Source organism: Bactrocera dorsalis, chromosome 4 (assembly GCF_023373825.1).
Source record: "Bactrocera dorsalis isolate Fly_Bdor chromosome 4, ASM2337382v1, whole genome shotgun sequence".
Taxonomy (NCBI): Eukaryota; Metazoa; Arthropoda; class Insecta; order Diptera; family Tephritidae; genus Bactrocera; species Bactrocera dorsalis.
Genome location: NC_064306.1, coordinates 68784443 through 68799157, shown reverse-complemented (window position 1 = coordinate 68799157; position 14715 = coordinate 68784443). Strand labels below are relative to the sequence as shown.

The window sequence follows — 14715 nt, the reverse complement described above, 5'->3', positions numbered from 1 at the left end:
TTGGTCCTTCCAACGGAGTGGAGGTCTTCCTCTTCCTCTGCTTCCCGCGGCGGGTACTGCGTCGAATACTTTCAGAGCTGGAGTGTTTTCATCCATCCGGACAACATGACCTAGCCAGCGTAGCCGCTGTCTTTTAATTCGCTGAACTATGTCAATGTCGTCGTACATCTCGTACAGCTCATCGTTCCATCGAATGCGATATTCGCCGTGGCCAATGCGCAAAGGACCATAAATCTTCCGTAGAACCTTTCTCTCGTAAAGCTCGTAACGTCGACTCATCAGATGTTGTCATCGTCCTAGCTTGTGCACCATATAGCAGGACTCTATTCAGCTCTGCAGCTCGAATTAATTGCTCTAGCAGTACATTGAAGAAGTACCAGGGTAGGGAGTCGTCTTGTCTGAAATGTCGTTTGGTATCGAACAGCTCAGAGAGGTCTTTCCCGATCCTGACGGAAATTTGGCGCATGGTGAATAACTGGTCAGTTGTTGATTTTGCAGACCTGAAGCCACACTGATAAGGCTTAATTAATTTGTTGACGGTCTACTTTAATCTTTCATATAGTAGTAGGCGAAGATAGAGGGTACTACCCCTTTGAGGATTGAGCAGATCATACTTAAATTCCAATCGTCGGCCACGTTGTCGTCCAATCATATTCTACAAAGACGCTGAGGCATGATCTTTATGAGTTCTTTGCTGCCGTATTTCAATAGCTCCAGCCGGCAATCCATTGACACCCACCGCTTTGTTCTTCAGACGGGTAATTGTTACTCGTATTCGAACTTCTTCATGGCCGGGCAATGGAATGTCTGCTCCATTTTCATCGATTGGGAAACAGGGTTCACCAACTTTTGTTGTTATGCTTTCATAGGCGTTCAGCAGGCTGGAGAAGTTTTCCCTCCATAATTTTAGTTTGCTCTAGGCATCATTAACTAGATCACCTCTGGGGGTTCTACAAGAGTACAAAGGAAATATTTGCATCTATCACCTGCATTCAATTTATTACAATGTGCACATCCACAAACTATCAATATATATGTACATATGTATACATACATATGTATACACCATATATATCTATTACAAGTTTGTTCTCTGTTCAGCAATTTTATGGATGTGAAGTGGAAGTTTAAATTTTATGCATATGCCAACAACCCCAACAACCATACTCATATTCGTTTTCTCTGAATTTACATTTTATAAGTGCTTGCTTTTAGTGAAATCGTTAAGCGTAAAATTCTGTGAAATTTAAAAACTCTCAAAAAAATATTTCAAATGCAACAAAATAAAAGAAAAATTTATATTTATTTATGAACATGCCATGTTCATAATATTCATATGAGCTCGCCCAGTAAGCAATCTCATGATGGATTTTTTATATAAAAAATATATGAATTACTTTTTGAGGTTATAACATTTCTCATCATCTTCTTCTACATGAAAATTTATGAAATTTATGAACTTTTTTTGAGGTTATAACATTTCAGCCGTTACAAATTCAATAGTTTTGTTATCAATAATAGTGACTAACTATCATATTTAGACGAATGTGGTACAGTCATGAATTGGCATTAAGAGTTGAATAAAAAATTTTCGTATTTTAACTTTTTCTTATGCTTTAAACTTCTTATTTAAAAAAATAATACTATAATATTTATCTTTCTTCTGTTGTTCTCGTCATCTGTTTACTTATAAATACCACAAAAAAAACTCAGAATAATATCGTTTCCACTAAAGACGACGCTACGCAATCGCTAGTCACCCATAGTCATAGTCGACTAAGTACTGTTACCCTGATAGCGTTAACCAAAAATATTTGTTGAGTGTTGTTTGTCATTGCAACAACAGTAACGCATCCAATTTTTGTTTTATATTCAGAAAATGGTAGCTTATTAACTTTTGCTGGTATATTTTTCCTACAGGGCTTGAACTGTGTCACTGACCGGCGACTCACGCTTTATGCAACTGTCTGTCGCAAAATAAACTTCATTAAAGTTAGATAAATATAAGCGCCAATGCAAGCATGAACACATACATACATATATGTGTGTTATGTGTTGAAAGTATACCATATATGCATATTTTTGAGAGTAAAAGTTGTTTGAAAAACAGATACGAACTGTTTTCTGCGCAAACATTATTTAATGTCTTCGCCTCTAATGACCGATATTGTTTACGAAAAGAGAAAAAGTAATTACTAATTTTGCGTTAAGAAAATAAATATGTGCACAACAATTTGAAGCCTCGTTTGGCCAAACACAAAGTCACATTAACACTTTCCTCTTCGTAAAGGCGAATTGCGTATTTGAAAACACTTTTCGACTTTTCGCCACTTACAGATTTGTGTTGATTTTTAACACTTTCATCAGCTGAAGATTGTTATGGCAAGCGTCAAATTAGCCAAATAATAGCCGGCTTTACATGTCCATACGCTGTTGCCAACAATCGCAACGAAAACGCAGATGCGAAACAAAGCTTTTCTTTCCGCGAATAGCTGTTACCGCTCTTCTTCATTTTCCGCTGTTACCCCGCGCATTATCTATCATCAATCATTTAATCTTAATCTTCTTAGTTCGCGCGATAGCTTTCAAAGCGCCCAAGATGCATAATTAGCCGATTGTTCAGTTTCTGCTTTCAATTGTTTTTGGACAAAACGAGCCAAAAAGCATTTGCACAAAACAATGCTAGATTTTCGTTAATTTTGCTTGTGCTTTTGTGTTCATTTCCTTTTCAAAGTTATCACAAAACATTTTATTTGGCGAAAATCGCGCTCAGCATATTTCTTCTTTTCTGCTAATGATGAGACAGCTTTTTCTTTTTCACTCTCCCCAACAAATTTTTGTCAGCTTTTGTTTTGTTGCTTGTTTATTCGTGTTAGATAAAAGCAAACAGATATAAAAATTAAAATTCGACTTAATAATTTTCTAAAAACAAAGAAAAATAATAATTTCGCTGAACAAACCGTTTGCCCAGTAAGAGAATGAAAACATAGTCTGCATACAGTATTTTGCTCTGACATTTTTTTATACAACTTTATGTTGAATTTGTATTTGAGCAACTATGTTATTGTGTGTACAACATTTAAACAAACAATTAATTATGAGGAACAACAATAATATAAATTTTGATTTGTCACTATTCCGCATAATGAAAATTGTGTGGAAGACGGCGCGTTGAACTTACCTCAACACTGTTCCCCTAAATCGCTTTCCGAGCCTATGGCTTAAGCACTTTGACTGTCACTTCTATAATCATCTAAAGGTACTAGACTTAAAAGGTGAACCATGAACTATCCGCTCAAGTCGACAATCATCGGTATTATTTCGAGCTAAACAAACCAAGTTAAGGAGACTTAAACAAGGGGTTCTGCAGAGTGGTGTCCTCTCTCCGCTATTGTTTAATCAATATATTTCGAAACTTTCTCAACCACCGCCTTCCGAATTTTCTCCCCTGCTAAATCCACGGCTACCCTATTCTCGAATTGGACGAAGGAGTGCACACTGAAACTCAACATTTTCGTCGACGGAGTCAGAATTCCAACCTCAATCCAAAGTAACTTTCGTTAGTCTCAACTCCGCACACAACCGCGCTAAAGTAAAAGCCGCAATAAGATACAGCACTTGGTTGGTTATAAACTACGCGCACCAGTATGGTCGGTTGGCTAGATACAATAGGACGCAGATGTGGAGATTCTAACCTGCCGAAATACCGCACTCTGGACAATTGCAGGATGTCTCCTGAAGCCTCCCATCGAGCACATACACACTGAGGTTCTTTACTGGTACCATAATACCTTCCTCTCTAACTAGTTCCTGCTCGGTTGTTGTAGAAATCGTCCCTGCAACGTACTTACCACTTTGCATGCTTAAAGGGCAAGCGTGCCGAACCCGTCGCAACTGTTCGTTTTCTGGGCTTCCCGTTAAGCTACCTCGATGATAACCAACTTGTTACTTTCCGCCAAACGGATTCTTGGTAATCGCTATAACAACAACAACTAAAAATAGGAACTTTTCAAAAGCTTTACATAAGCTAATCACAGCTTAGAAGAAGACAATGCGGACTGTTAGGTTAGTTTATACTATAACTTCTTAGTAACGCCAGATGAAGGCTAAGTTTAACTTTTTAGCTTTAAGGATGACTTTATATTTAATCTAGTTCTTTCAACTGCAAAGCTGTTAGCTATTTAAGACAAAATAGATAGTTCTGAAGTGAGACATAGGAGATGTTCCAGCGTCTCTTTCATGCTTTCTTCTCTCCACTTTCTACATATATCGTCGTTACTTATGTATGTCCATCCGACTCGCGCATGTGATGGCAGTAAGTTGCCACTTGTCATTAGGTCAACAACCGTTCTGTAGTCCTTTTGAATCCGTGTAAGGAAAAACCATGCGAGTTTTCCTTCGGGTCTCTTTCTTAATGCATTCCATTTCAAAATCGCTTTTAAAATCTAATTTTAATTGGAAATACTATACTCCCGTATTTCGTATACTAGAGGATATGGTGCTTGAAAATCGTCAGCCAAGTGTTAGAGAGATGGCAAGAGAGCTCGACATCTCTGGCGACTCCGTTCGAATGATTTTGGTGTATAATTTGGGTATGAAACACGTTCTTGGTCGACTCGTCCCGATAAAGTTGATTTTTTTTTTCAAAATGAGTACCGCAAACAGATCTCTTTGAACATGCTTAATCGTGCGTATTCAGATTCCAGATCATGGGGAGCGTTATAGCTGACTATTATTAGTTTGACATTAAAAGTAGTCAATCACCGAAATGGAAAAACGAGCCCCAAAACAAAAAAATCACGCCAAAGCCGCTCAAAAATCAAGGTGATGCTCATTGTTGTTTGCGATATTCGTGGTTTGGTCCATAATGAATTTGTTTCGGAAGGACAGAAGGTCAATAAGGATTTCTATTTGGCCGTATTGAGGCGTTTGCGTGAGAATATTCGCCGAAAACGGCCGGTATTGTGGAAGAACAATTCATGAATTTTATCCAATGATAACTCACCATCGCATTGATCCACAATTGTGACCGAATTTAAAGGCCTAAAAACGTAATGAATTTCATCGATCAACCACCGTATTCACCGGATTTAGCTCTGTGTGATATTTTCTTGTTCCCCAAACTGAAATTGCATCTCCGCGGAATCCGTTTTCAGTCAATCGAAGAGATAAAACAAAATTCGCTGAAGAAGCAGCAGGCCATCCCAAAAGGTGCTTATGAAAAGTATTTCGAGGATTGGAAAGACCGTTGGAATAAGTGTATATGTATATTACAATTGGTGGAGATTACTTTGAAGGCGACAAAACAAATATTGATGAAAAATTAAATAAGGGTTTTGTTCAATAGGAAAGCTGGACAAGAAGAGAACAAGTCAGCTGAGTTTCTTTATTAATTACATAGGCCAGTAAACAATTTTGAAGAAAGTATTGTACTGAAAGCAGGAAAGAAGCTGAACTAAAATTCTTAAACATGTTTTAGATTCTTTAAAAAACAAATTTCAGTTTTTACATTTGCAATCATATGTTTTCGTAAAGAGTAATTAGACACGATAACTCTTTTCCACGAAACTGTCACTGTACTCACACAATTTTTGCGTGCTGGACAATTTTCAGCGTCATCGAGTACAAATTTGCAAATAATCTAAAATAATTTTGCGAAATTTCTAGAAGTTGTTTAAACTTGAGCACGATGGATAACATGCATCACTCAATTCAAATTAATGCAGAACAAACTGACAACAATTTCTAATTATTTGCTTTTAGTTTAGTTTCTTTTCTTTACTACTTTCAACATTTGCTTTTGCTCATGCGGTTTGGCGGCTGTCAACGACCAAAGTAGCAACAGACGGTCACAATTTCAGCAAGCAAATCCATCAAAGCTGCCTGTCAGTGACTGACCTTTCGCTTCTCTTGCGCCTGTACGACACAGAAAAAAAGTTGTTTTGATTGTTGTTGTTGGTCAAACATTTCAGCTCGGCTTCTTACTTTTTGTGCTGCTGGCAATTGATGCATGCTTGTTGTTGTATGACATATATACATACATGTAATTTGCATAGCATACATACATATGCGAGTGCTATGTACATAAGTATGCAAATACTTTTCTCCAAGTATTGCTCTGCCTTATTAGGCGCGCAATCTCTTTTCCTTTGGCACACTCACACATATGCACATACACACATACCGGCATTTTGCATCGTTCAATTTGCTTGGGCAAGCAAAAGCATTTCCATTGTAAATGCAATCAATGTATGTTTCTATTGTTATTCTTGTTGCTGTTGTTGTTTTTGATGTTGCTGTTGCTATTGTTGTTGAAAGAGTAGCCTTATCGCATTGTACGGTCATTACTTTCAACACAACTGCATTTTACGGTCCACAATTCTTCGCGGTTATGCTCGCTGCATATACTTGCCCTCAGATGGGTGATTTAAAGCGCAATAAACTATCCTTCGCTTAAATTGACGTTGTTGTAAATCTAGCATTTAAGTGGGAAAGCGTGTCAATTACAAGCACCAAGCAATCTGCAGCCCTCAGTTGGTGCAACATCGTGCGCCAGTGTTGAAAATACCGACTACCGCAGTCACATACACACATATGTATATATGCATGTATGTATATATACATGTGTACAAATGTTTGTATGTTTTATTGTTGTGTTTGCTGAGTAATGCAACAACTGCTGTTCTGTTTTTCCGAAATTGCTGCTTGACTTGATAAGCCTATCCATAGGCATTCGTCGGCTTTAATCTCCGCTTTCATTAATGATTTGTTTATCTCTTGACCAATTAGCCTCTGAATAGTCTTATCAGTGACATATGGATATTTATGCGTACTACACATACATACATACATATTCCCGTATGTAAAAAGTGTTTTAATCACATTCTGAAAGCAGTTGAGAGGCGAGGGAAACTTTTTATAACTGTTGATTGGAATGAGTAGCGCAACAGTTTTTTTTAGAGACGTCAACTTCTTCCATTCATGATAAAGCTAGAATCGCTTTAAAAATAAAAAAATTTTGTGTGGAGAAATGAAGGAGTGATACTTTGCTAGATTTGTCTCAAATATGTTTTTATTGTGTATGTAAAGCGATTTAACTAATAAAGGTTGATCCATTTCGAGGTTCCCTTCTTTTTTTTTAAAGAAGAAACACAGAAACTTCTAATTTAATGGGGAATGTTTATTACCTTTCGAAAGAACATTTTTCGGCATTTATTTTTTGAAGATTATCTCTTTCAAATGTTGGCGGCGGCTACGTCTCACATGGTACATTCAATGAGTCCAATTTTCTATGACTCGTTCGAGCATTTTGGCTGGTAACAGGCGAATGACAGGCATGATGTGGGATTGCCCGCATAGACTTTGGACTTTACATATCCTCACAGGAAAAAGTCTAACGTTGTGATATCACACTATCTTAATGGCCAATCGACCGGCCCAAAACGTGGAGTTATCTGCTCACCGAAGTGTTCGCTCAATAAATACATTGATTAATACGATTTGTGGAAAGAGACGCCGATAAGATAATATGAGTTCTTGAATCTCTTCAGGTGGCTTTCGTACAAAATGCGATCATTTTGCTTGTTTACATACCCATTGAGGCCTTATTGCTGAACAAAATTTAGCTCGAAAACGTAGGATCGTCTTAGAATTTTTCAAGAGTATTATTATTGTAGGCTCTTCTTTCTAAACAAACTAATGGCTGTATTAAAATCCTCCATTACCCACTCTTTCCAGGTATTATATATTTACGATCTCATCTAAACAAATATCTATCGGTCGACACGTTCGGCAATGTGCTCTGCGAGAGCGATGAACGCGATGCTGGCAGCCGCTTCCAGATAAGCATCAGCGAGGATGGCACCGGACGTTGGGCGTTGAAGAATGAATCGCGCGGTTACTTCCTTGGCGGCACACCCGACAAACTCGTCTGCACCGCAAAAACGCCCAGCTCCAGCGAGTTCTGGACCGTGCACCTGGCCGCCAGGCCACAAGTGAATTTGCGCTCAATCGGCCGCAAACGTTTCGCGCATCTGTCCGAATCACAAGACGAGATACACGTCGATGCGAATATACCATGGGGCGAGGACACGCTCTTCACATTGGAGTTCCGCGCCGAGGAGGGCGGACGTTATGCTTTGCATACATGCAACAACAAGTAAGCGCTGCGCATCGCCGTAATTACAACAAACACAATGACGATTCTAATTTTTTTGTTAGGTATTTGAATGCTAACGGCAAACTGCAGACTGTTTGCAATGAGGATTGTCTCTTCAGCGCTGAATATCATGGCGGCCACTTGGCGTTGCGTGACAAGTGAGTTTGATTGATGCATGGCGCATGATCGATGACAATTAATTAATTTGAATTTCATTTCTACTCCACGTTTGTGTCAGGCAAAGCCAGTATCTATCGCCAATTGGCTCGAAAGCCGTGCTGAAATCACGTTCCTCCACGGTGACACGTGATGAGCTCTTCTCATTAGAGGACTCCTTGCCGCAAGCCTCATTCATAGCCGAGTTGAATTCGCGTTATGTGTCGGTGAAGCAGGGCGTCGATGTGACCGCCAATCAGGATGAGGTGGGTGAAAACGAGACATTCCAGCTGGAGTTTGACTGGTCCGCCCATCGCTGGGCGTTGCGCACCACACAGGATCGCTACTGGTGTCTGTCCGCTGGCGGCGGCATACAAGCCACCGGCAATCGTCGTTGTGCCGATGCGCTCTTCGAGCTTGTCTGGCATGGTGATGGCTCGCTGTCCTTCCGCGCAAATAATGGCAAGTTTTTGGCCACCAAACGTTCAGGACACTTATTCGCCACATCCGAGAGCATTGAGGAGATCACGAAATTCTACTTCTATTTGATAAATAGGTAGCAGCAAGCAGCTAACATTTTTTTGTAATTTTTTTTAATAAAAAATATGCTTTGCAGACCCATACTTGTACTTAAATGTGAGCAGGGCTTTGTCGGCTACCGCACGCCCGGCAATCTCAAGTTGGAATGCAACAAGGCCACCTACGAGACGATTTTGGTGGAGCGCGCCCAGAAAGGTCTGGTGCACTTGAAGGCACACAGCGGCAAATACTGGCGCATCGACGGCGAAGGCATTTCCGTAGATGCGGATGCGCCCGCCGATGGCTTCTACTTGGAGCTACGCGAGCCGACCAGAATCTGCATAAGGTACACACATCCTATTTATATTATATATTCTTACTTAATTTGCTTCACATGCACCACTTGCAGATCACAAACTGGCAAATATTTGGGCGCTACGAAAAATGGCGCGTTCAAGCTGCTCGACGATGGCACCGACTCGGCCACACAGTGGGAATTCTAAGCGACTTCAAGGCGCTTCAATGGGCTGGGCGATTGCTTAATTGATAACACACTTTGTATGCAATTCAGTAGCAGACATGCATGCAAAAGCGGGAGCAAGTAAATTGAAGTAAACAAAGAAAAATTGTTTGCCAATAAGGATCGTGAAAAAAAACCTAGCGTTCACACACACAAAAACATACATATGCATACATTTAAGTAAAAGTGAGTCAAAAAATTAAAAAAAATTAATAATAATCAAATAAAAAAGCAACATGAAAGCAAACGCAAATAAGTTAAATGATAATGAATTGAAATATTAAATTAAATCGCATGCAATTTTTACTGAAATATCATGCGATTGTGGCGAAACATTTGTAGCAAACCGCAATACAATCCAATTGGAGATTTTATAAGGCAAATAAATACATCAATAATTAATGTAGTAATTAAAGTAATTTGTATGAAAACAAAATGGTAATTATGCCCTTTTAAAGAAACGCTTTTACATACATACTTACATGCATACATGCATACATACATATATAAATAGAGCATGCATACATATTCACAGCATAATATTTTTATACCATTAAACAAAGGTGGCAAATATTGCAAATAAAACTGAAATTTATAAAAGTTAATATGAAAATAAAACAAAAACAAATATAAAAACAACAAAACAAATTGTCAACAAAAACAGGAAACGCACAATTTTTTACATACTTTTATACAGCAACAAAAAGTCTAGCTTTTATACGGTGTAAACAAAAAAAAAACAACAACAACAAAAAGTTTAGCTTTTATACCGTGCAAACAAAAAAACAACAACAAAATAATTATATATAAAATTTACACTGTCATGTGTGGGCAAGTAGGCAGCGAAGTGACGACAAGTATTGTGGAAAATTGCAAAAATTGCAAATTTCGTAAAGGATTTTGATTAAAAGGCATGGATTCGTTGGTTATAAACAAAAAATTAAATTCGCTTTCATACAAGTATAGGCAAGTCCAATATTTCGCTTCGTTAAAATTTTTTCGAAATCGAAGTGACTTCGAAATCTACTGATTTTGTTTCCTTTTTACTTTTTTTTGAAATTTTTCGTATCTAAAAAAGCCAAAAAAAATGCGCATTTTTACTACTCAAATCAAATTCTAGTGTATAATTTTTCCAAAATGGTGAAAATTAACTAATTCTTTGCGAAAAAATTTTCAATTTTCAAAAAAAAATTATTATTTTTATATTAAAATGTATAACAAACGATATAACCGTGGAATCCACTGAAATTGGCTTAAGGAGACTCAAAATATCTGTGGCATACAGTAACAGTAGCTTAAGGCGACTTAAAGCATTCGCCGCTAACAGTAAAAGTAGCTTAAAGCGACTTCAAATTTCAGCATTAATTATTTTCGAATATGTGAGATATGAGCTAGATTGAAAACTTCTTATTATGATAAACCAGTGATGAAGAAAATGCATAATGGCTCATTGGAAATCAAAATGTCTCTAATAGCTGAAGTCGACCTAACCTCACTTAACATATGTGTAGCCACAAATACATTTATATTTACATATTTTAATATTCCACTATTTATCATTTTTATTAATTTTTTTATTGAAATAATTTTATTTTTATTATTTTTTTTATTTAAATCACTTGTCGAAAACTTTGCGCTGCACTTGTCTTGCACTGAAGTGTGTCGCGTAATAAAAATGCCAATTTTGTGAGTCCTTCCGTTGCAAGTCCTTTTTATAAAGTGTGAAAAATTAAAAAAAAAAACACAAAATTTACCTACATAATTAATAAGCATAAAAAAATATTATAAAAAAATTATAAAATCATAAAATCACTAAAATCGAGCGTTTGGCATTGGAATTTGTAAAATTATTTAAGTATTTTATATATAAAAGAAATCTATAAGTCGCAATTTTATTGACAATGCGTGAATATTTTAAATGCTTTTTTAGCAATTTTAATCAGAAACTCCTCCAATATATGTATGCGTATATATTCCTATTAAAAGAAAGCATTACAATTTACATTTTATATATCGATTATGTATAAGTAAGTTATATATGCGAAATTCATGCAGGCATAAGTGAGGTTATGCACACATGTACGTATGTGTGAAGGCCCAGCACAGCACGCTGGCAACAAAAGTGAATTAATAAAAATATAAAAAAAAATAAAAATAAAATAAAATGCGCGCAAAGCGTTAAAAGCGAAGAAGAAAGCGCGCAGAGCAGACAACAAAATTGTATTATAATTTAAAAAATATATAAATACGTTCCATATGATTTGAGAGGAGAGTTTGCAATATATTTTTTTATTTTTGTTACCTGTGTGTGTTTCGTTTATATTAAATATTTTTTTTTGTAGAATTTCAAAACAATTTTAAATTTTTTAAATCAGTATAATCATAAATATGTATGCATTTGAAAAATCTCTAAAAATATTTTATTTCATTCACACGCTTTACATTACTCTTAATACCTTTTATTTATACAAATTTCAACGAATTTATAATTATTTTCTAATATTTGTGTAATTACATACCAACATAAATAAATACCCTCACCCTCCCATATACAGTTGTCCACAAAAAAAATAGGAGTGGCCACATTGAGAAAAAGGGAATTGTTGTTTTTTCATTAACAAAAATGTTTGTTTTTTTCAAAATTTTTACAACAATGTAATTTGTTAAAGATCTATTAATATTTCCAGATTTCATTTATTTCAATTAAGCATAAGCAAAATTTTATATCGCATTTATATCAAGTAAACTAAAAAACTAGTTCCACAAAAAAAATAGGAGTATTTTATGGAATACGTGACCGTTCTATATTTTTTAATATATTAATGCTTCCAAAGTTTCACAGAATATTAAAATGATTATTTTCCATTGAATAACCTCGATTTTTTTAACACAGCATCACATCTCCGAGGCATGGAGTCTATCAGATCCTGGCAACGCTTTATTGGTATTCCTTTACAAGTCTCTTCCACTACTTGCCATAAATCTCTCGAATTGATTGGTTTCTCTTCAGCTACTTTCTTCTTGATATCTGTACACAGGCTTTCAATGGAGTTGAGGTCAGGAGACTGAGAAGGTCACCACATAACCTCAACTCCGTTGGCCCTAAACCATTTTTTTGCGCACTTGCTAGTATGTTTAGAGTCATTATCCCGTTGATATACCCATATCAATGGCATATTCCATGAGGCATGTGTTAACTTTATCTCATATAATATTTTGACATATGCCCTGTGGCCCATGATGCCTTCAATTAAGTGAATTGGACCAACACCACAATCTGAAAAACGACCACGTACCATGATTTGGCATCGTTATGTAAAACGGTTTTTGTGGTAAACCAGGGATTATATTCTGAGTTAGGGGGACGTCGGACAAGGTTCCTAGAGCCTGTACTACCAATTAACTCAACTTTGGATTCGTCTGACCACAACATGTTTCGCCATTTAGACACGGGTCAGGAGCCATGCTCTTTTGCAAATTGTATGCGGGCTTCCTAGTGTTTCTTTTTTAATGGGGGTCTTTTTCGTGGACTTCTGTCAAATAATTTGTTCTGCTCCAAACGCCAACGAACAGTTTCAGTATTAACTGACAAATTTAGTTCGTCATAGATGCTCCTGGCTGAAGCAAAATGATTAATTTTGCAGTAGCGTACTATATTGCGATCGTCAGAAGTGGATGTTTTGCGCTTTTGTCCACGAGTTTCATTATTTTTTCTATAATTAAAGGCATTTGCTATTATTTGAGGAGAGCATTTTACGATTTTTTGGATCTCTTTATAAGTTTTTCCTAGTTTTCCAATTTTTTTGATCGTTTCCGCGTTTCCTCTATATAATGAATTCCTCTATCCACTGGAGAAAAACTCAATGATTAAATAAAATAATAAGTAATTAAAATTGCTGCTAGATTATGGAACTATATTTACTTTTCTAATTTTGTGAAAATTTTTGATGTTAAGGACTATTTTGAAAACGAAATATCTAACACTCCTATTATTTTGTGGAAAGCAATAACAAGTGTCTTCGAGAACTAGCAAAGCAGAAGTAGAATAGCAATCATAACAATAAAAATTTGTTTTGTATTTTAATGCTAGTATCCCGTTATATATACCGTTATTGTTTCGCGTCATTTGCACGTGATTTAAAAAAGTTATGCAGCCAAACATATTTTTCAGATTGGCACTCCTATTATTTTGTGGACAACTGTACATACTTACATGCATATGTGCTCGTGTATTTGTAGCCTTTTGATTTTAATATTTTAATACACAGCATCATTTCCTAATAGTTTGTAATTTCACTGCGTTGTTCATGTCACTCAATTAGGTTTTAATCTACACATACATACATACATACATGCATATATAAATTTATATATTAATAAATATCTCTACTATGATTTGTATTTAAATGTCTTTGCGAACCCACTTTGAGTTCAATTTGTTCCAAGCACCACTTGTATTTACGCGAAATGCCGTGGCAAAGTTCATGCAATTAAAATCTATCAAAATAAATATGTATTTATAATAAGAAAGCAGAAGAAAAAGTGGTTATTTACATAAAACAAGTAAATAAGAATTAATGAAAGAGCATTATGTGAAACTAAAGCGATATCAATATCAATAAAGGACACTTATTATATCATGTATTCATACTCTAAAACTTTGCATTTATTTATTTGGCGATTTATAAAGGGTGATCCATTTCGAGGTTCCTTACTTTTTTAAAGAAAAAACACAGAAACTCCAAATTTAATGGGGTATGCATAATATTATTCAAAGGAATATTCTTTGGCAGTTTTATTTTTAAGATTATCTGTTTCAAAAGTTGGCCGCGGCTACGTCTCAGATGGTACATCCCTTGAGTTTGAGTCCAGTACTCGGTGACTCGATCGAGCATTTCGACCGGTAACTTGCGAATGACATACGTGATGTTTTGCTCCAAGGCCTGAATCGAAGCAGGATTGTTTGCAGACTTCAGATTTCATATATTTGCACAGGAAAAAGACCAACGGTGCGATAGCACATTGCTCACTTACACAGTATTCGTAAAAACATTGATTAATGCAGCACAGATCCAATCAGACGTTCAGACTGCGGCCATTTTGCTTGTTTATATACCCATTGAATCTAAACAATAGGCCTCATCGCTGAACAAAATTTATGGCTACTGATACTTTACTTCTCCTCTTTTCCAACCTTTATCCTCGCATCGTTCTGCTATCAATTGAATGTCTAATAATTCCGACATAGACCGACCACTATTTTCCCCTTAAATGAGAAATATCATGCATCCCTGCTCGCCAGTTGAGAAGGGCAAAACAAGATGTCGACCAGCAATCGCTTTAGGATACCATACTTAGTCTT

General features: G+C 36.4%; 1 protein-coding gene across 1 annotated transcript in view; it reads left to right on the top strand.

Annotated features, from left to right (window-relative positions):
- The window catches only part of LOC105224907 (protein singed), a 31934-nt gene extending 20832 nt beyond the window's left edge, over positions 1–11102 (top strand). The window contains exons 3-7 of the mRNA XM_049455407.1: positions 7738–8158; positions 8221–8316; positions 8397–8870; positions 8931–9179; positions 9243–11102. Coding sequence (XP_049311364.1) covers positions 7738–8158; positions 8221–8316; positions 8397–8870; positions 8931–9179; positions 9243–9336 — 1334 coding nt within the window. The 3' untranslated portion in view covers positions 9337–11102. The remainder of the gene's footprint in view (positions 1–7737; positions 8159–8220; positions 8317–8396; positions 8871–8930; positions 9180–9242) is intronic.
- Positions 11103–14715: the final 3613 nt, after the last annotated feature.